This window comes from Dendrobates tinctorius, unplaced genomic scaffold, assembly GCF_039654945.1.
Source record: "Dendrobates tinctorius isolate UK_male_01 unplaced genomic scaffold, ASM3965494v1 ptg000089l, whole genome shotgun sequence".
Lineage (NCBI taxonomy): Eukaryota > Metazoa > Chordata > Amphibia > Anura > Dendrobatidae > Dendrobates > Dendrobates tinctorius.
This window is the reverse complement of record NW_027361757.1, coordinates 9000085-9023574: the sequence shown is the minus strand read 5'-3', so window position 1 is coordinate 9023574 and position 23490 is coordinate 9000085. Positions and strand designations below refer to the sequence as shown.

The 23490-nt window shown below is 43.6% G+C and overlaps 1 protein-coding gene across 2 annotated transcripts in view; it reads right to left on the bottom strand.

Annotated features, from left to right (window-relative positions):
- Positions 1 to 23490, bottom strand: part of PPA1 (inorganic pyrophosphatase 1) — a 102618-nt gene that overhangs the window by 24264 nt on the left and 54864 nt on the right. For both annotated transcript variants that reach the window (XM_073585795.1, XM_073585796.1), the window contains 4 exons: positions 7407 to 7493; positions 6085 to 6211; positions 1054 to 1181; positions 728 to 813 (listed from right to left, as the gene is read on the bottom strand). In XM_073585795.1, coding sequence (XP_073441896.1) covers positions 728 to 813; positions 1054 to 1181; positions 6085 to 6211; positions 7407 to 7493 — 428 coding nt within the window. The remainder of the gene's footprint in view (positions 1 to 727; positions 814 to 1053; positions 1182 to 6084; positions 6212 to 7406; positions 7494 to 23490) is intronic.

Below are 23490 nucleotides of genomic sequence, written 5' to 3'. Positions count from 1 at the left end.
GCTAGTGATTGGCTGCAGAAGTCATGCAAGGACACAGCATGTGATCAGCTGCAGGTGAGAATAATGTGTTTTAATTTTTCTTCATTTATTCTAAAATTTACTCTGATCCCCCCCCCCCCCAAAAAAAAAACCCAAAATAAAAAAACAATAGATCTAGAGCCTTAATGCTCTGTTTAGAACAAGTGGACTGAAACTCCAACAGGGTAAGAGCCCAGGTAGAGTAAGCTCTCATTTCTAACAGCTGTCTTAGTGCATGTCCCCTCAGAGTTGGTATATTATGGGCACGGTGGCTCAGTGGTTAGCACTGTTGCTTAGCAGCGCTGGGGTCCTGGGTTCAAGTGCCACCCAGGACAACATCTGCAAGGAGTTTGTATGTTCGGGGTTTGTGTGGGTATTCTCCAGGTTCTAGAGTTTCTTCCCACACTCCAAATACATACTGATAGGGAATATAGATTGTGAGCCCCAATGGGGACAGTGATAAAGCTGGTATAAAAGAGAGAGTATAATAACTAAATAGTACTAATAGAGTAAGAAAATTCTTCATTTGTCCTTTTTTTATACAGTGCTACTACATAGTCACAATAGGTCATCACTGCAGTTTCTGAGGCTCCATCCTTGAGGGGAGTAAACTGTACAGTATTTTGGACTGGAGTCCAGAAGCGTCAAGCTTCACATTGGTTTACACTCCTGTATGGAAGGTTTAAGAAGAGTAGAAAGTAGAACTCACCAGTTAATTTCTCCTCCACCCGTATTTTTGGTCACTAGCTCCTTCCAGTGAGCATGGGTACATTTGATCACTTCTATAGCAAAATCCTGCATAAAAACGTGGAAAAAACAGAATACATAAGAAAAAGGGCGCACAGCGCGACTAAAGGGATACATAGAGTACAATTAAATTCTTATCACAAAAGCTATGACTTCAGCATTCCGGATACGTTACACTCCAACCCTTGTCCCGGAATACCATTTTTTTTTTTTTTTTTTTTTTAAAAGCACAATAATTCACATTTAAAAAAAACAAAAAAAAAAAAAAAAAAAAACCACACAACATACCTTATTCTTAAATTCAGCATCAAAGGCGAACTGGTTCTCTGGCTTTCCATCAGGAACCTTGTACCTTCGAAACCAGTCGACAGTGGATTCCAGATAATTGGGTTTCTGTCTCCTGACATCCTCAATATCTGAAAGCAAAACAATCCAATTAGCTGGACTGATTCGGCAGTGGACGCAGAGGTGTTTGCTGCCGCTTTGAGTGATGACTTTCCTGACACTGAATAGAAAGAACACGACTAGCAAACTCCTCAGAACTACGTAATATGGCTATAATGAACACGAAGCTAGTGTATTAAAGGCTCCGGCACAAAAAAGGAAAGTCTGAAATACTCGGATCTTCCAAACCTGAAGGTCTCATCGTGGAGAGCCTTCTTTGGACTACTTCTTTCCCGATTAATAAAGCACATTAATAAACATTCCATATATAAAGTGTATAAATGGAAGCATTGCACAGCAGCAACCCGTATAGTTTATCACTTTCAATTGTTATTGAGTTAACTCATCAGAACCGGATAAAGGACTGAAGATAGGTTACCAAATATTAACGCTGAGATGTCATCTCCATCCTAAAAGAAAGAAAGCTAATCTCCAAAGCAGCACTTGCTCATATACCCAGTTGCCTTTTGCAGCAGAGCCGATCACAGCTGCTTTTAGTACACAACAATATTACAGAAAGGAATTGGATATCCATTGACAGAAATCCTATGAACGCAACACCAAACAATATATTTCTGACAGTACGTGGGGAATCAGATAACAGAAAATAGATGTGAGCCACTTTTATGAGAAACCCTCCTGAGCCCTATAGCAGATGTGAAGGGAATACATAATATGGAAGAAAACAGAGGATTGTGATAGATTTTATCTGCCAATATAGCTTATTTAAATGGATTTTTTTTTGTCAAAAGACTGCCCAGTTCAGAATGTTTTTCCAAGGGTAAAAATAACTCATTAGTGCACTTTGTAATGGATTGCATAGCAAGGGATGGCCATTTATTTTGCTCTTGAACAGAAGCCAAGGAAGAAAAAAATAAATAATTTAACAAAATCTTTGCAAACGTACACAAGTTCTACCCAGTAATGCCAAATAAGCAAATTTGATCTACCTTTTGGAGTATAAGGCACACTTTTAAGCAAGAAAAAAACCTTGCTAAAAAGTGTGTGCGTCTTATGCGAAGTGCTCACGTTAAGTACGGTATTTGGTGCAGAAATTAGTGCACCATTTATGCATCTCTTGGCAAGAAAAATTCAGCATAGAATTTTTGATGCATTTTTGGTTCAGATTTTTTCCCCTACTCATTACTATGAGTGAAATCTGCAGCAAAAAAACGCTCAAAATACAGATTTAAAGTCTGCAAGTCACATACAAGAAACGCATAAATGAGATTTTAGCATTCTCATTCACTTTGCTGGCATCAGGAAACCCTTCAGGGCTTTTTGACAGATCTACGCGAGGAGAAAAAAAAAAAAAAAAAAAAGCAACAAATCTGCACAGGCCCTTATTGAACAGAGGTAATTTCCTATGATCAATACAAGAGATAGGAAATTATCATATAGGTGCGGCATAAATAATGTGGTCAGTAAATATGTATATACATTTACACAGCAAGTGATACATGGAGCAGGGATAGCAAAAAGAGACAGTCAGTATATTAACAAGGGGAAGAGGAGAAAAACAGACCAGAGAATCCCAGTATGGACAAAAATGTTAGAAATAATAAGTTACAGTGGCTTGCGAAAGTATTAACCCTCTTGGCTTTTTACCCATTTTGTTACAATACAACTGGTGTTTAAATAATTTTGTAATCCGATTTGTGTTGCTGAAGTGAAGTGCGAAAAATATAGGCATAAATTAAATTTATGGGATCAAATAACTACAGATTTTGATCTGCATATGTAGTCACCCCTTTTGCTATGAAGCCCCTAAATTTCTGCTGCAAGCAATTACCTTCATAAGTCACATGCCTAGTGAAAGGAAGTCCACCTTTATGCAATCTAAGTGTCACATGGTCTGTCAGTATAAGCACACCTTTTCAGTGCAAGACCATTATGCAAGAGGCATCACTAACCAAACACTAAAGTAGTAAGGTGGAGAGCTCCAAACAAGTCAAGGACAAAAGTTGTTGGGAAGTACAAGTCGGGGTTGGGTTATAAAAAGAATAAATGAATAAATATCCTATTCTCTGATGATCTCCAAAGCATCATCAAATCCATTATCAAATGGAAAGAAAGTGCCTCCACTAAAAGCCTGCCAAGAAAGGGCCACCCACCAAGACGCTCCGCTCAGGCAAGCCAAGAAGGGCATTAATCAGAAGCAGCAGAGACCAAAAAGTAACCCTGAAGGATTTGCAGAGTTCCCAAGCAGAGACTGGATATCTGTCTATATTACCACAATAAGCCGCACACTCCGTAGAGGCGGTCTGTATGGAAGAGTGGGGAGAAAAAAAAAAAAAAAAACGCATTTACTGTCACACAAACATTGTAAGGCTCATTTTGGGTTTGCCAAAAGACATGTGGGAGACTCCCCCAAGGTGAACGATTCGTCTGGCGTCAAACCAAACAGCTCATCGCTAGTGATGAGTATACTCGTTGCTCGGGTTTTCCCGAGCATGCTCGGGTGTCCTCCGAGTGTTTTGGCATGCTCTGGGATTTAGTTTTCGTTGCCTCAGCTGCATGACTTGCAGCTGCTGGACAGGCTGAATACATGTGGAGATTCCCTAACAAACAGGCATTCCTCACATGTATTCAGCCTGTTCAGCAGCCACAAATCATGCAGCTGCGTCGACAAACTAAATCTCAGAGAACGACAAAATATTCAGAGGTCACCCGAGCATGCTCGGAAAAACACTCATCACTACTCATCACCCCCAAGAACACCATCCCCCACAGTGAAACATTGTGGTGGCAGATCATGCTATGGAGAGGTTTTTTGGCAGCAGAGACAGGCAAAGATGAATGATGCGGTATACAAGGTTATTCTTGAGTAAAACCTGTTTGTCAGTGATTTTAGACTGGGACAGAGGTTCACCTTCCAACAAGACATTGACCCAAAGCATTCTGCTAAAGAAGCACTCGAATGGTTTAAAGGGGAAACATGTGAGTGTTTTGGAGTGACCTAGTCAAAGCCCAGACCATAATCCAATTGCGAATCTGTAGTCAGACTTTAGGATTGCTGTTCACCAGAGGAAGTCATCTAACTAACTTGAAGGATATGCTAGATATATAATAATCAAGTGTGGCATGTGTCAAATCACTATGGACAATGTGCCTAATGTAAAGTGTCAGTACAGGTTCAATGAAGGACTGTAGGGGCTGTACTTCCTGCACTGTAAGTGGATGAGGCCTCCCTGCCGAGTGGCATCCAGTGCAGAAAGTTGCTAATTCTCGGTGTGCTCCCATGTATCTTTGTAAACTTTATCTATAATGGGCTTCTATGGCCAGTTTGTTTTTGTCCTCTTTCCTATGATCAAAGAGAACCCTGACACATTCATCCCCCATCGCCAAGAGAACGGTTCTCTCTTCTCCAGCTCAACACTGACCAGTTTGATAGCTGCAGGGATGGAGAGGAAGCAATTGGGACCTGCATAGATGCTGCATGTCCTGAGTCATATAACCCAGTCATACTTGGAAGAAGCTTCAAAATGTGGTAATGCACAGTGTATGTCTGCGTATGCTTTTTGATGAGCAGAGTGCGTTTTGATGATGTAGCTGACCGACCGTGTGTTTTGCTCATGTAGCTGAGCCAAGTGTGTGCGTTTTGATGATGTAGCTGACCGACCGTGTGTTTTGCTCATGTAGCTGAGCCAAGCGTGTGCGTTTTGATGATGTAGCTGAGCATTTTGAAAACGTAGTCGACAGAATTTTTATGTAGTGCTTGTAGCAGAGTTGAAAATGTGTACTGTACATGCAGCAGTGTTACATATACTGTATGTGAGCGCCGCACAGTGTACATTAGGGTGACCGTAAAAAAATCGATGTCGGAATTTTGTCCGTCTGGACCCCACAAAACGATTCCCCTTTCCAGATATTGAGATAGCCAAAATTTGAGCTCGATCAAACGACGTTAACCCGTGCCGCTCGTCGCTCAAAGTTTGAAAAAAATCCAAATTGAGGTATTTTAAGATTTAGGTATTTTGCATAGTCTGTTAGACTATAAAGAATGTGACAACAACATTGCAGAAATAGCCCTGACCAAATTTTCGAACCATTTGTGGTATTTGAATGCAGAGTTGGTGTGATTATCGTTTTTTGATCCCACCATTACAGACAATGAAAAGTTGTTAATGGCTAATAAATTGCTCAGTAGCACAGATGAACCGGGTTAACGTCGTTTGATCAAGCTCAAATTTTGGCTCTCTCAATATCTGGAAAGGGGAATCGTTTTGTGGGGTCCAGACGAACAAGATTCTGACATTTTTTCCCCCCCATATGAGATCCGGTCACCCTAGTGCACATAGTGTGTGAGCGATAAAGAGGAATACGAATAATACACGGGCTGTAGGGAGACACTAGCAATAGGTATAGTCCCTCCCTATTCTACCTTACACTATTAAAATAAAATGGCATTGACCACTCCACTTCTTAACACAAATAGGAAATTTTAATTAGTGGGAAATATTTTTCTATTTTATGATGTCAAAAACTGGTGTGAGACTTAATATAAGGTAGCAAATAGAGATCTGATTTTGCTAACAATTAGAAAAAGTAAAAGTTAATAAAAAACAAATAATGTAATTTGTAGGAATAAAGAACAGCAACCGCACCCGACTAAGAAATACTATTTCCCTCCAAAACTCCATTCCATTATAAATTATGTAATAGATTGGAATTTATAAACGTCAATAACTTGAGGGGTGAATTCACTTTTTCTCCTCTTTGTATACTAAAAGAAAGAATGTAGTCATCAATTCCAGCTGACTCTTCTCATTGACCCCATCCATTCTGAGAAAATACAAAATTCCACCTTTTCAAAGGTTTCATCGAGAGGTCCAGGTTATGATTTATCATCAGTTTGTGCCCTGTGTTACCCACCATTGTAAAGTGCAGCCTCAGGGTCTTCAACATTGATCACTATTAATTTCCAGTCGGTTTCTCCTTCATCGATCAATGCCAAGGTGCCAAGAATCTTGACCTTAATCACTTCTCCTCTTTCACAAACCTAAGAAAAGACAAGGCTCAGAATGTAAAGATTCTCGAGCAGCCAATATTTCTTAGAAAAGAAACTGGTGTTACAGTAAAATAGTCTCTTCTTTTCAGTGTTGAGCTGCCCAGCTGTAACCCACTAAGGCTGTGTGCCCACGATGCGATTTTTAAGCGTTTTTGCCGCGATTTTCGGCTTGAAGACGCTGCAAAAACGTTAAAATCTTGTACAGAACGCCCCCCATGCATTCCTATGGCATTCCGCACATGCTGTGCTAATGCTGCGCTTTTTTCAGCGGCGGAATCGAAAAAAGAAAATCGCAGCATGGTCATTCTTTTGTGCCGAATCGCAAAGAATTGCCGCAATTCCGCACCCATAGGAATGCATGAGAATCGCTTACTTCCCGCATGTGGCTATGCCCACCATGCACGAAGTTAAGCGTCTCATGTGCGGTTGGTACCCACGGTGTGGAGGAGAAGAGACTGTCCTCCAGGCACTGGGTACCATACCCCTGTAAAAAAAAAAAAAAAAAAAAAAAAAAAAAAAAAAAATCGGGGTGTATTTACCGTTGCCTTGCTTTCCCGGGCCTCAGCGTTCCCAGTAATGCCTTGCCCTGTCATGACGGAGTCTCGCGTGACTCTACCGGTCTCGTGAGGTCACTATAGCAACGTGAGACCAACGTCATCACAGGTCTCGCAAGGCATCGCTGGGAACGGGAGCGTCGCTGAGACTGCGCGGGACGTCGGAAGGTAAATATACCCCGATTTTTTATTCAATTATTTTTTTACATTCTCTTTCTTTTACTATTGATGCCGCATAGGCAGCCTCAATAGTAAAAACCTGCTCACACTTGTCAAACACTGTTTGACGAGTGTGACCAACCTGTCACTTTCCAAGCGTTGCTTCAAATCGCTTGGAAAGTGCTTGAATATCGCACGCGAAAATCACGGCACAATCGCGGTAAAATCGCGCGATTTCTGGGAAGGAGTCCGGTTTTCAGTGTCCGGATTTAAACGCAACGTGGGCACATAGACTAATCGTGCAGATTTTCAGAAGCGTCAAAACGTTGAGATCTACACAAAAAAAAAAAAGTTCACGGTCCTCTAGTCCTGCCAACGAGCCATAATTGGCTTCTCCAACACGACAAACATTCAATCAGCAAAGTTCAATCTCCTATATTAGACTTTTACCATACAGAAGTACATTCTATTACCTTGGTCCCAATGTCGCATACGTCAATAGGGTCATTATCACCCCCAAATCCAGTGTTCACGTCAACGTGAGATGGATTTTCCCAAGTCTAAAAGAAAGAACAGCTGGTTATTTTCTCAATTATCCAATTATGGGTCAAATTCAGCATTTGCGGTTTTCAAAGAGAAATTATCGATATGTACCATATTTCAGCTCCACGAAAAATCGTTTCCACTTTATATAAACAGTAAATAAGACAATGTAGATGGCAAGAGGAGTTCTAGGTAATGTCCTTCATTAATTTCACGAGTTTCAGCCTACAATATCCTGCTCAGGTTAGGTTTTTGTTTTTTTTTTTCTTGCAAAAAAATTTATTTAAAAAAGGGAATCTGCTACCTCTGAGAGCAGCATAAGGTAGGGAAAGATGCCTTGATGCCAGCAATGTATTACTTACTTTACTGGGTGCAGTAGTTATAGTTATATGATCAAAAGTTTTCTCTGCTATAGATCTAGCAGAGCTCAGAAAGCCGAGTGCACTTACAATACTAATTAGCAGCTTTCTGAGTACATTGCACATTGACAGCCAGCTGCTCATCAGTGCTGGGGGCGTGGTTTGAACAGGATGCACATGGGCAGCTAGTCCACAGTGATAGATAAAGCACTGATTGCATTCAACACACAGCCCAGTAAGTGACACATTGCTGGAGTCAGTGTCTGAGCTCGTCATTATGCTTCCCTCAGCATTTAAAGGCAATCTGTCAGCAGATTTTTGTTATATAATCTGCCAGGAATTGGTGAAAAGAATGCTCTGCTAGCTATACCCACACAGATTTGTTTGTAATGTACAACTACAAACCTATTCTTGCACAATCTATGCTTTAATTGCTTTTTTTCTAGAATTGAGGTCAGAGTAGTGTCTAGAGTATCAGGACCACATACCTATTACAATGCCTTGGTATCAGCACACAGGCACCAGTGCTCCATCCAGTACAGGACTGGGCTATCTACGGCAATCCCATGGAGATGGAATGGTTCAGCAACACCACATGCTTGACCACTGCTCCATTTCAGCAGTAGACAATGACCTCATTTTGGCAGTTGTACTCATTCTGATCTACAGTAGTAATAATCCATACTGTGGGTCAATAATAACTTCATCTTACAATCAAAGGATACCACTACAAATCATTTACTGGTAATCGCCCTCCTCCCCCATTACGGTGAGCCTACAACAGACGTTATGGTTGAGCTTTTTTAAAATAACATTGCATGATCATAGTATTTTTTTCATGCCTTTAATTGGATGACGTCTTAACACGCCTGAAAGTATACATCTACAATTCATTACAATAAGATTTATTAAATTATATTATAAATAGCAAAATCTCCAGTACGCCATGTAAATATGAATAAACCAATTGTGGACTCAAGACAGGAAGTCTAGTTACAAGGAAACCTTAAAGCAACACGCCAGCATTTTTTAATTATTGATGCCACTAATGCAAGTTCCTTGCCCCTAGTATTGTATTTACAAGCTGCCATCTTCTGCTCTTCCCCGAACTTCTCCGGTCCCCAATTGCCATCTTCTGATTGACAAGAAAAGTTGTTACATTAATCATGCGTATCTAGATGAAATGGCAAAAAGAAACCGCACAACGCAGAGTTCAAAGAGAATAGGCTCCAGAATGGTCATCTCACATGGAATACAACCATTTACTAAAGCAAACAAGTCAGGAAAAACCAAGTATTGCTGTGCAGAGGCCCAGATTCTAGTCATGAATCACTTATTGAGCTGCTTGCTGTATTTTTTTTTTTAAATTATTTTAAAATCCCTGTTTTCTCTGGAAGTTTTCTGTATGCTGAGCTCTGTATAACCCCGCCCACACCACTGATTGGCAGCTTTTAGTGCGCATAGGCAGAAAGATGCCAATCGGTGGTGTAGGATAAAAAGAGCTCATTGATATAAAAGGAATACATGGCCAGCAGGTTAGTCCTTCATTGACAGTCTCTTCCTGAAAAAACGGTGACTATAAAAACTGCAGCAAGTAGCTCAGTAAGTGACACATTGCAGAAATAAGGGTCTCCATTTCTACATTATGATGTTCTCAGATTACATTGAAAAATTAAGTGCTGTGCATCTTTTCGTGAATTAGGGGAATCTTACTCCAGTGGCCCCGGACGCGCTGTCCATGTTAAAGAATCAGGACCAATGTTCTTGACAAGACATGGTCCAGTGTAAACGAGACATGCTGCCGATGACACGATATGGATGGTCATTTAAAAAAAGAAAAAAAAGAAGAAAAAAAAAAAAAAAAAATCTATTCGTGATCAGTCTATCCCCATCATTCTTCATCGGCATGTGTAAAGAGGTCGATACACAAGCAGCGGATAACTTTAATATAATCGATTGCATTTGTTTAAGGGTCTGAAATCAGCTCCTGTAAATGCACCATAAAAAAGGATTTTGCATGATGGTGCAATAGGTTAGCCTTGGTGGCCCTACTTATCTTTTGCCCAGGGCTCCACTTTGTCTAAAACTGGCTCTGGGCATAGGACAGGTGCCATCTTTTACATCAAAAGAAAATCACAACTGTCAATGTGGTCCACAAGTTGAGATCTTTTGGACACCTCAGGGTGGACCTGTGCTGTGTGTGTTTGCTTGTGAACTCCATGCAGAGAGTCTCCATGATTAGCAATTGTGCTCTCTGGAAATCTTAAAGCACCACTCCAGTATATCGTTTTTTTCAGCGCTGGAGGCTTTAAATGTAAGACCCCAGCCCTGGTAATATACTCACCCTGCGGTGTCTTCACAGCTTTTCGGCACCAATCTGATCCTGTGGTGCACAGCTACAATGCAAGTCTATGAGAGCCAGAACAAGACTCAGATCAAGGCTCTCACACTTGTACTGAAAAGTGACCACCTGCGCGTCGCTCCACTGCAGCTGCCGGAAGGTCACTTTTTGCTAGTGACTGATGAGGGTGATGCTGGAAAACGATGAAGGCGGCGACATGCGAGTTTAGAACAACATTTCAAAGCACCAATCCAACAGTGTAATAAAGAAAAATGCTGGAGTGGTGCTTCAACTTCAAGACCACAAACAACTCAAGTTCCCCAACTGCCATCGACTGCAGTGTAACGCAAAGCATCTTGTAAAAATACTTTGTGCCGTCTTCTGCAGTTATGATTAGTGATTACCATCCAAAACCGAAAACTATTTTTGCTTCCATGTCTAGCCTAATCTACAGTCACAATCACTCACAATCAGCAGGGCCCCAGGCATTCAACAGTCATTGGGGCGCCATGCTGTGTGAACAGAAGAGAATCAACTTTCTTTTTCTGTGCCACAAAGACATTTTCTTGTTTAAGTGTTGAATCTTTAGACATGTCCTGCATAAACGGTGCAAAAAAAAAAAAAAAAAAAACCAGAGCAAAAAAGGCATCACCCTTCTTCATGAGGCATTACAACAGTGATGACAATTCCTTATGGAATTATGGATCAAGAAATTTTGCAAAGGGACTTTAACATTTAACAGGTGATTACAGATGGCTCTTTCTTCGCTCAATGACTGAATCATTATACTATCCCTCATTATCTATACTGGCCCTAGAACATAACACTTCTATACAAAGTCTTGCCTGTGGCATTCAGATGAAATAGACTCACCTCTACATCATGACTTCTGCTAGAAACCTTCCTCCCCCCCAACTACAATACACTTTTCATTGATTTAATTAAAATAGTTCTAAAAAATAACAAAAGCCCTTGAGGTTTCAGTTATAGATTGTGGCCCCTGCGCAAAGCCTTTTATTACTTAGCTCTTCCGCTATAATACCCATTGAATCCTACAACCAAGCCTGCTTTTGAGCTTACCCCATCCCTTCTCTTGCCATGCAGAATAAAGGCCAATTTAGATCAGTGGGAGCGAGCACATTCCTAGGAACCGGTTCCTGATTATTGATCAGTCATCTGTCTGAACAGGCTGGCAATCACATGACAAACTAGCAAAATACTTGTTCATCGGGTGAAATTATTTTTGAGCTGGCCTAAAATTAATCACTCAGCAGCACATCCTACTGTGTAACTAGGACCTGCGGTGTTGAGAACATGGATCCTGATTCATCAAGACTGGAGCATGTTACTGGAGTAAGAAGTCAATATCATGTGCCACTAAAAAAAAAATGGACTGCAATAAAAGGGACTAGAGTTGATTTCTGTCACAACTTAAACTACTTTTTTGGCTAAATTATGGAGATATTTGTTGGCGGTGTTTGCCCAGGCCCCCATTTTTCAAAAAAGTTGGTGGAGCTGACTAGGACTGGTGTAAAAATGGAAAAAAGTAGCAATATTTTTGGCACAAGTAACAATAACAAGAGAAGCAATTCAAGCAGTTTAATTCCAGAGAACTTCTAAGAACTATTTGAAAAATGGAAGGATATTTTATGTGCATAGAATAATGGTATTCACAATCATTCTGTGAGCATGCAATTGTGGTCGGCCTGTCTAAACTAGGCCATTAAAGAACTGACGATCAGCTTTCATGTAGCCGATTCGCGGTTGTACACCCATTTCACATTGATGACTTAAGTGACCTTATGATAGGTCATCAATGTCCAACCGGCTGGGGTCCGACACTCGACACCCCCCAGATCAGCGGTTATTGGTGGCGGCTGGAAGCACTTACTTGCAGAGCTGGCAGTCTCCTTGTAGAGGTTGGGGATTGTTACTGCACACCCACCTCCTATTTATTTGTATAGGAACGAGATGTGCAGTACCCTGCTGCCACTACAAAGTAGACGGCCAGCTCTGCAAGCAAGTGCTTCCGGCCAGTGGTTGCCACCACTGGTACCAGCTGACCGGCGGGGGTGCTGGGTGTCACGACACAGGCGATCAGACATATCCCAAAGATAGGCCATCAGTGTAAAAGTAGTGGACAACCTCTATCATCTGTGGTCAACTCATGTAAGGCTATGTTCCCATGATGAGCTTTTGATGGTGCACCTATTATGTAAATTACGTGACTTTTTTCATTGAATTTTTATCGATTTTTTGACACTTTTTCTCTTATTGGAAAGTGATAAATAAAGCTGCTCTGTTTTTGATACTCCCTGGTATTTGGCATTAACAAAACTTTATGTATCTAGTCATGTGCGGATTACATGCATTTTTTGATGCATGTCCGCCACGGACACACACTAAAAATGCATGTGCGTTTTCTGCATGCAAATTCTTCCAGCTCTAAGACTGGAAACACACTAGCGCAGCATATCCAATGCAGAGCACAGGGTGAGATATGCTAAGGACCCTTGGCTCTTGCTTTGTGCTCCGATCTTCCCGCAGAGTATTGCAGCACAGCTGCAGAGGAGACAGAGAAAGTAATTTCTCCATCGCCTCCATTCGAGGGAACCGCACTGCACGCGGGTGAATTTCACAAGCAATCGCAGCTTGCTGCTTGTTTTTTTCCTGTCCGATCAGAGCAGGAAAAAAAATCTCCATTGAGAACAAAAGGAATCTGTCACCCTTTTTTTCGACTGAGCTGCCGGCACAGACATCAGGGGCTTATCTACAGCATTCTGAAAATGCTGTAGATAAGCCCCAATGTAACCTGAAAGATAAAAAAAGAGTTAGGATTATACTCACCCTGGCGTTCGGTCAGGTCCGATGGGTGTCGCCGGTCCGGCGCCTGCGCACTGCAGTATTCTGCTCTGCTCTCAACAGGGCAGAGGAGTGCGCCTGCACCGGAGCCACGACAGCAAAGAAGAGGACGTCACCGTTAGAAGATGGAAGGCGCCGGACCGCAACACCCATCGGACCAAGACCGGACCACCCCCCCGGTGAGTATAATAACATAAGCCCCTGATGTCGGTGCCAGCAGCTGATACTCGAAAAATGTGGTGACACATTCCCTTTAAATTGGTATGAATCCTTAGCCCAAAAGTGAGATCCGAGGAGGCACCCATATCTAACAGATAGTGGTTAAAAAAGGTGGAAAATGATGACCAGGTGGCCACCTTTCATATCTGGTCAATTGACACTCCAGATCTCAATGCCCAGGAGGACGCCATGGCACGAGTTGAATGCGCCCTCAGGTTCTGTGGAGCCGGACTGCCACCTGTTGTGTAAGCCAGAGAGATAGCCTCCCTAGTCCACTTTGCTAACGTGCGTTTTGATACCCTAAACCCCTTCTTAGGACCCTGGAAGGATAAAAATAATGCGTTCTCTTTCCTCCAAGGATCAGTAGCCGATATATTCTAGTAGGCATCTTTTAACATCAACGCATGAAGCTTCTGCTCTTTAGGGTTGGTAGGATTAGGGAGAAAGGCAGGGAGAACTCTCTCTTGTGTCCTGTGAAAGTGTGATGCTACCTTGGGCTAGTACGCTGGGTCCGGTTTTAGGATAACCATCATGTAAAAACTCTGTATAAGGGGGCAACCTGGAAAGTGCCTGTATATCACTTATCCTACGTGCAGATGTTATTGCTACCAAAAAAGCTGTCTTAAGGGACATAATCTTTAATGAGGCCAAATCCAGAGGTTCGAATGGCTTCTTTGTCATAGCTGTAAGGACTAAATTCAAGTCCCATGGTATACATCTATCCCTGTGTATGGGTCTGGATCTACTAGCAGCTTTGATGAATCTAGTCACCCAGTAGTTGCTGCCAATATCACATGTAAATAGGGCCCCCAGGGCTGAAACCTGCACTTTTAAAGTACTTGTGGAAAGACCCAAATCTAGACCCCTCTGAAGGAATTTAGAATCTGTTTAATGGGTATTCCATCCTTGAGATTAAACTCAGAGGTGGACAGGAAACACCTCCAGGTTCTACCATAGATCTTTGTAGTAATCTGCTTCCTGCTCTTCAGAAGGGTATTAATTAAATTTTGGGAGAAACCTCTATCCCTCAACAGTGCCCTCTCAAACTCTACGCCGTCAAATGGAGTCCTGTTACTTGCGGATGGTTGACTGGTCCCTGGTAGAGAAGATTCGGAAGGTTTGGCAGTACCCAGGGGTCGCATACTGACATGGTCCTCAACCATGCGAACCAGGTCCTCCTGGGTCAGAATGGGGCAATTAATATGGCTCTTGCTTGATCTTCCCTGATCTTCTTCACTACCAGATGTAAGAGGGCTAACGGTGGAAAAGGCATATGCCAGGGTGAAATCCCATTTTATTAGGAAAGCGTCCACTGCCAGTGGATTTTCCCTGGGGTTCAGAGAGCAGAAGTTTTTTACTTTCCTGTTTTCCTTGCTGGCAAAGAGGTCTACCTCCGGCTGACCCCTTCTGCGGACAATCTGTTTGTAAACTTCCGTGTTTAACCCCTTCCTGACATCCGACGTACTATCCCGTCCACGGTACCCGGGCCCGTATGAACGTGGACGGGATAGTAGGTCTACCGCGATCAGCGGCGCCCACGTGGTGAGCGCCGCTGATCGCAGCCGGGTGTCAGCTGATTATCACAGCTGACACCCGGCACAATGTGTCAGGGGCGGTCACGGACCGCCCCCGACACGATAACCCATTGCACACCCCGATCAAACATGATCGCGGTGTACCGGGAGTTAAAGGGAAGCATCGGCAGGGAGGGGGCTCCCTCCATGCTTCCCTGAGCCCCCCACGGCAGCGCAATGTGCAGCGCTGCTGCGGGGGGCTCCTTTCCTCCAGGCCCCCGAATCCAAGATGGCGACGGGGGCCTGCAGGAAGCTGGCTTCCTCAGTGCCTGCAAAGCGCAGGCATGAGGAAGCCTTCGGCACTGCCTGTGACAGATCGCTGATCTGTCACAGTGATCGGTGATGTGACAGATCAGCGATCTGTCACAGGACAGTGATGTCCCACCTGGGACTAAGTAAAAAAAAATTAAAAAAAAAAGTGTAAAAATTAAAAAAAAAAAAAAAAAATATTCCCCAATAAATTCATTTTTTGAAAATAAAAAAAAAAACAAATAAAAGTACACATATTAGGTATCGCCGCGTCCGTAACGACCTGCCCTATAAAACTGTCCCATTAGTTAACCCCTTTAGCGAACCCCTTAAAAAATAAAAAACGAAGCAAAAAAAATAATGATTTATTATCATACCGCCAAACAAAAAGTGTAATAACGCGTGATCAAAAAGACGCATATAAATATCCATGGTACCGCTGAAAACGTCATCTTGTCCCGCAAAAAACAAGCCACCACACAGCATCATCAGCGAAAAAATAAAGAGTTATAGCTCGCAGAATAAAGCGATGCAAAAATAATTATTTTTTATATAAAATAGTTTTCATTGCATAAAACCGACAAAACATAAAAAAAACACCTAAATGAGGTATCGCTGTAACCGTACTGACCCGAAGAATAAAACCGCTTTATCAATTTTACCGCACGCGGAACGGTGTAAACGCATCCCCCCAAAAGAAATTCATGAAACGCTGGTTTTTGTTCATTCTGCGTCCCAAAAATCGGAATAAAAAGCGATCAAAAAATGTCACGTGCCCGAAAAAGGTACCGATAAAAACGTCAACTCGTCCCGCAAAAAATAAGACCTCACATGACTCGGTGGGTCAAAATACGGAAAAATTATAGCTCTCAATATGTGGTGATGCAAAAACTATTTTTACAATAAAAAGCGTCTTTTAGCGTGCGACAGCTGCCAAACATAAAAACCGCCATAAATAGTAAATCAAACCCCCCGTTATCACCCCCTTAGTTAGGGAAAAATAATAAAATTAAAAAAAATGTATTTATTTCCATTTTTCCATTAGGGTTAGGGCTGAGATTAGGGTTAGGGGTGTGTTGGGGTTCGGGTTGGAGTTAGAATTGGGGGTTTCCACTGTTTGGGCACATCAGGGGCTCTCCAAATGCAACATTGCGTCTGATCTCAATTCCAGCCAATTCTGAGTTGAAAAAGTCATATGGTGCTCCTTCCCTTCCAAGCTCTGCCATGCGCCCAAACAGTGTTTTACCCCCACATGTAGGGTATCAGCCTACTCAGGACAAATTGCAAAACAATTTTTGGGGTCCAATTTCTCCTGTTACCCTTAGGAAAATAAAAAATTGGGGGCAAAAATATCATTTTTTGTGGAAAAAAAAATGATTTTTTTATTTTCACGTCCGAGCGTTATAAACTTCTGTGAAGCACTTGGGGGTTCAAAGTGCTCATCACACATCTAGATAAGTTCCGTGGGGGGGTCTAGTGTCCAAAATGGGGTCACTTGTGGGGAGTTTCAATAGTTTAGGTACATCAGGGGCTCTCCAAACGCACATGACACCCGCAGACCATTCCATCAAAGTCTGCATTCCAAAACGTCACTACTTCCCTTCCGAGCCCTGACGTGCGTCCATACAGTAGTTTTCTCCCACATATGGGGTGTCAGCGTACTCAGGACAAATTGGACAACAACTTTTGGGGTTCAATTCCTCCTGTTACCCTTGGGAAAATAAAAAAAAATTGGGGACTAATTGATCATGTTTGTGGAAAAAATACGATTTTTTTTTTATTTTCATGCCCGGGCATTATAAACTTCTGTGAAGCCCTTGGGGGTTCAAAGTGCTCACCTCACATCTAGATAAGTTCCTTAGGGGTTCTCGTTTCCAAAATGGTGTCATTTGTGGGGGGTTTCCACTGTTTAGGTACATCAGGGGTTTTCCAATCGCGACATGGTGTCCGATCTCAATTCCAGCCAAAAACGTCAAATGGCGCTGCTTCCCTTCCGAGCTCTGCCATGCGCCCAAATAGTGGTTTACCCCCACATGTGGGGTATCAGCGTACTCAGGACAAATTGCACAATAACTTTTAGGGTCCTGTTACCCTTGGGAAAATAAAAATTGGGGTGAAAAGATCATTTTTGTGGAAAAAATATGATTTTTTAATTGTACCGCTGTACGTTATAAACTTCTGTAAAGCCCTTGTGGGTTCAAAGTTCTCACCACATATCTAGATAAGTTCCTTGGGGGGGTCTAGTTTCCAAAATGGGGTCACTTGTAGGGGGTTTCCACGGTTTAGGTACATCAGGGACTCTCCAAACGTGACATGGCGTCCGATCTGAATTCCAGCTAATTTTGCATTGAAAAAGTCAAACGGCGCTCCTTCCATTCTGAGCTCTGCCCCCCACAAATCAGGTATCAGCGTACTCAGGACAAATTGCACAATAACTTTTGCAGTCCAATTTCTCCTGTTACCCTTGGTAAAATAAAAAAAAATTGAACCTGAAGTATTTTTTTTGTGAAAAAAAGTTAGATGTTCATTTCTTTTTAAATATTCAAAAAAATTCCTGTGACGCACCTAATGGGTTAATAAACTTCTTGAATGTGGTTTTGAGCACCTTAAGGGGTGCAGTTTTTAGAATGGTGTCACTTTTGGATATTTTCTATCATATAGACCCCTCAAAGTGGCTTCAAATGTGATGTGGTCCTAAAAATAAAATGGTGTTGTAAAAATGAGAAATCGCTGGTCAACTTTTAACCCTTATAACTTCCTAACAAAAAAAAAATTTTGGTTCCAAAATTGTGCTGATGTAAAGTAAACATGTGGGAAATGTTAGTTATCAAGTTTTTTGTGTGCCGTATCTCTGTGATTTAAGGGCATAAAAATTCAAAGTTGGAAAATTGCGAAATTTTCAAAATTTTTGCCAAATTTCCGGTTTTTTTCACAAATAAACGCAAGTTATTTGAATGAAATTTTACCACTAACATGAAGTACAATATGTCACGAGAAAACAATGTCAATCACCGGGATCCATGGAAGCGTTCCAGAGTTATGACCTCATAAAGGGACAGTGGTCAGAATTGTAAAAATTGGCTCGGTCATGAACGTGCAAACCACCCTTGGGGGTGAAGGGGTTAAAGCCCATTCTCCTTGCCTTAGCGCCCTGCGGCTTAGAAAGTCTGCCTTTGTGTTGTCTTTCCCCTCTGATATGGAGCGCAGTTAAAAATTGAAAATTTCTCTCAGCTATTTGAAATAGACGTTCTGTTATCCGCATCAGGGCCTCGGCGCGTGTTCCACCTTGGTGGTTGATATAGGCTACTGCTACCTGGTTGTCCGAGAGGATCCTTACATGATGACCCTGTAGGTACATAATGAGTTTAACTGCCAACTCAATCGCCAACAGCTGCCTCTGGTTAGACGAGGTCCACGTTTTAGGGTCCCATTGTCCCAGGATCACCATGTCCCCCATATGTGCCCCCCCAACCCAAGGGGCTAGCATCTGTGGTTATTATGCGGGTTATCCGAGTCACCCAGGGCACCCCTGAGGATAAGTTGTTCTTGTCAAGCCACCATCTAAGAGATGCAAGGGTCAAAGGGCTCAATGATATCTGACCTTGTAAAGACCCCTTTAAGGCCCTGTCGCAAACTAGGACATCCTACTGAAGGGATCTAGTGTGAAACTGCGCCCACCTGACTGCTGGCATACATGAGTTCAGAGAACCCAACAGTGACATGGCTTGCCTGAGGGTCATCTAAAATATGGGACAATCAAGATATTCGCCTCTCGTAGATGAGCCATGACTGCGGCCACCATTCTCGTAAATACCCGGGGGGGGGGGCTGCTGTGAGACCAAAAGGGAGAGCCCTAAACTGAAAAATGACGGATTAAACCGTCCACTGAAACTGCCACTCTCAGGAACTGCTGCAAGTCTGCGTGGATAGGCACATGATAGTACGCGTTTTTCAAATCCACAACTGCTATGAAACACCCTTTAAACAACATCTTTATTGCTGAACTGAGACTCCATCTTAAAGGTTCGGTTAACCAAGAATTCATTAAGGGAACGCAAATTAATAATGGTTCTAAATGATTTATCTGGCTTTTGGATCAGGAATAGGGGAGAGTAGAAGCCTCTACCTCTCAGATTCTGGAACCTCCACCTGGACCTTTTTTAGACAGAGTCAAGACTTCTGCTTCTAAAGCAGTTAGTTCAAGTGACGAAGATCGTAAGGGAGTTAGTTTAAAGGTATCCCGGGGAACATAATTAAACTCCAGCTTGAGTCCGGTGGATATTACGTTCCGGACCCAGTCACTATTGGTGATCTGTAGCCATGCTAGGAGGAAGGCTGACAGTCTACCCCCCACAGGAATCGCTAGTCATTGGCCAGGTTTCTTTCGCTCTCTTGAAGAACGCCTGAACATAAAAGCCTGTACCTCTCCTATCTTCCCATCTGGGACGGTCTCTATTAGGAGATTGGTTGCACCTTCTTCCCTGACCGAATTTCCTTCTATTGAACGAACGTCGGTAGGATGCGGACCACAGATTAGAGAACTTCTTCTTGTCGTCCCCTGCTTTAATCAAGCAACTCATCCAGGACTGTTTCTTACAAATATTCTACTTCGCACGGGATAGTGCAGAGTTTTGACCTGGATTGGATGTCTCCCGGCCAGCACTTTAGCCACAGGGCTCTACGAGCTGCATTAGAAAATACTGCTGCCCTAGCGGCCATTCTAACTGCATCAGCTGAGGCATCCGCTAGGAAGGCTGCGGCCCCCTGGATTACTGGTACGGCACCCAAAATTGTCTGTCTAGGCGTCCCCTGTTTTAACTGAGACTCCAGTTGGTCTAACCAGACCATCATGGACCTGGCCGTACATGTTGAGGCTACTGCTGGTCTTAGGGATCCAGCTGCATCTCCCAGGTTCCTTTAAGGAAGGTGTCTGCCTTCCTGTCTAGGGGGTTTTTAAGGGTCCCCATGTCCTCGAAGGGTAGTGAGGCTTTTTTTGATGCCTTGGCGATTGCCGCATCCAATTTAGGGGCTTTGTCCCAAGCGCTAGCTGCCAGATCATCAAAGGGGTATCTATGTTTGAGGGCTGGTGGTAGTGAACCTCTCTTATCTGGTTTCTTCCATTCTCTACGAGTTAGTTCCTGAATCTTTTCGTTCAAAAGGGAAGACCCTCTGCCTTTTCTGATCCAGCCCCGAGCATGGATAACTGTGGCTTGGGCTCCTCCACCTACACTGTTCCTCTCACCGCTTTTACCAGCTTGTCCACCCAGTCTAATGGTAGACAGAACCAACAGGAATCATCTTCCTCCGAGGAGGACGAGGGGGATGAGCCAGAGGAGTCCTTATTTCTCCATTCCACCGAAGAATCTGCCTCAAAAGGGTCCACAACCCCTGAGCTTCCTGCTTGGGACAGGGATTTTAGGGTTTCTCTCATTTCTGCCCTGACTGTTTTTTAGGCTTGCAGCGATTTTGGGCGATTCCTCTGCCACCGTCTGCTGGATACAGGAGGGGGGGGGGGGGGGAAAACACAACTTTTTTGGGCATGAGTCCGGTAGTGGGCATGCACAGAGCTCATTCCCTGTGTTTTGCCTTACTCGTGGCCTTCTTCCCCTGAGAATAAAAACAGAGGGAGGCTCTGTCACTGAGTGAACATTCACATAGATCACTTACCAGTGCAGCAATTAAGTACCAGAGAATGAGGGGGATCCTTCTCAGTCAATGCTCCCATCTGTCTGGAGGAGCTTTTATGACTGGATTGGTCACTCAGTTTGGCACGCTTCTTACTGTCCCGCGATTCTTTTTTCTTTTGCTTGATGTGCCGAAGGTCCTCTAGGGGCGGCAGTGATGATTGTCGCTGCTGCCGCTGCTCTTGTTCGCTCTTCATCATTGCGTGCAATGATGTGGCCAGAAGCATGGAACCCCCCTTGGGCTCTGCTTAAATACCCCTTCTCCTGTCAGCAGACATGGCGCGCCGCCAACCCCCCCCCCCCCCCGATTGGTCTCTCCCCCCAGCTGGCGCAGCTACCGGCCGCTTGTTCCGATGAGCGCTGCCATCTTGGATTTTCTGCACCTGCGCAGTGGCGCCGCTGACCCGGAAGCGCCCCCAGGCTCCGCCTCCAACGTCACCGCGGCCCCCGCACACACTTCCTGTGTAACTGGAAGTCGCGCGGGACGCCCGGCCATTCTCCTGCAGCGGTCCCGGACACAGAGTTGCGCCGGCACACCGACCCCCAGCCACCGCGCCCCGCTGGAGCAGGGAGACCCCGGGGGCATACTTATCGGCGGCGGCTTCGTCCTAGTGGAGGCGGATATCCTCCTGACTCCGCTCCCTGCTGCGAACGCCACTGCTGTGCAGCCCAGCAAGGACCACCGTGGCGTCTCCAGGAGCTCCGCACCTGGCCGAGGTAGGAGACCTCCCCGCTACCTGTGTCGGCTGGTCGGCCTGGGATCCATTCGGACTTCCATCTGTAGGATCCCGTCCCCTCAGGAACAGGAAACTAACTGATGCGTGGGAGAGGTGCCGCCCTTTTTGTCTGTAGGTTTCCTGTTCCTAAAGGGCGGATCCCCTCTTTCGTGGTGCTGTCATGTCGAATAAATAGGAGTTAAAGCCACGTGTTCATTGAGCCATGCTGGTTTACCGCATTTATGACATGCTGCGGCTCAAACCATCGACACGGGGAAGCTTACGAAGCGTTAAACAGAAGAACAGTGGGTATGGGATTTCTATAAATCTCATCCAATGTGCTTGCAATGTAGAACGCAGCGTAGGCGAGTTGCGTCCCATCCGCTGCTATTCCGGATCATGCCACATACCCTTACTGAACTTCTCTAGGCAGAATTTGATGTCAAAAAAAGCTCAGAAAATGATCAAATTACAGATGCCCCATAAGAACAAAATTCTACAGCCATAGATGTGCAGAGAAACAAAGCTGGAAAATCCAAAAAGGAACAACATTTTTCATAAAACCCAAACTTTGAGCAAAATACATGCATTCAAAGGGAACCAGTCAGCAGGTCTTTGCTATGTAATCTGAAGACAGCAGGGAATAGAATATGAAACACAGAATACAGGGATGTGTCACTTGTCAAAGTGCTGCTGTTTACTAACCGAACGAATTATCACTAAGAATAACATTGCCGGAGTAGTCCTGTGATAAGCAGCTCAATGTCTATGGACTTTGTACACAGAGCCTGTGTGGGCAGGGTTAGCTTTCTCAGCTACGCTTCATGCTAAATCTAAAAGCTCTGACTGTCAGAATGGCTGCACCCAGTAATTGAAGTGATACATCGTTGGATTCAGTTTCTTTACCTACATGCACAGCTCTGAGAGGCGGTAGTAAAAAAAAACAAAAAAAAAAAAAAAACAGCTGACAGATTCCCTTTAAGCAAAAAATAAATATGTCCATAAACAGGTTCTTGGCATTCAGAAGCTTGTAAATACCTGAATGCCTATAAACGCACATTGCAACTGTATTTAACAGATCATAAGAATCAGACATTGCCTTCAATAGAATCAAATTGGTGCAGCACTAGTCAAGCAGAATTCTGATTGGCCATTGTAAGCAAGGTTATCTTACCTATAGAGGTGAGCAAACCGATGTGCAGAACCATGGTCCAGCAGCCACGGATGGGAGTGCTATTAACCACCTACCAGAATCCCCAACTTCTCTTCGGATTTATAGGCCTTGTTCAATGCACACGTCATCACGCCATGCCTACTAAAGGCAGCAAAGATACTGGCATGTAGGAGAAGGCTCCCAATGGCTGCCACACCTACTGATGTGGCTACCGGACCAGATCCTGCAAAGTAACTTGCTTAATCTCTACTTTTAGCCAAAAACGTGCAATTGGCATTTTATTCAGTTACTGTGCATGACACACATACATTTTAAGAGTACATCTGGATGGAAGACTATAGGGACTGCAAACGTGAGCCATGTAAATGTCCACCATGATAAAGTCAAATTGGGGTACCCAAGGATCAGACCTTGGATAATTGGAGATCAGGATCTCTTAGATCCCCCCCCCCCATTAAAAGGTTATGACTTTCTTCAAACAGCTTATAAACCAACAAACCTAGAATTGGGATTTAAAAGGAAATTAGCAGGAAGTTCACTCCCCCCTTCCACTCCAAAACGGCATATATGGACATGCAGCATATTGGAATGTAAATCAATTTACACTTTCATAACCTAAGGGCAGCAACAAATAAACGGTAATATGCAAGTGAGACATTAAGTGCTCAGGAGACGGCAGATCACTTAACCAACTATTGCCTCTTGAGGTTGTTTCACCACTCACACAGTGGGCAGGCGATCAACCTAAAGAGGCTGATGCAGTCAAGCAAGGAAATAAAAAAGTGAACCATCACAGCTACAAGGGCTGGCGCTGGGTAGGTCTTTAAGTGCTCTGT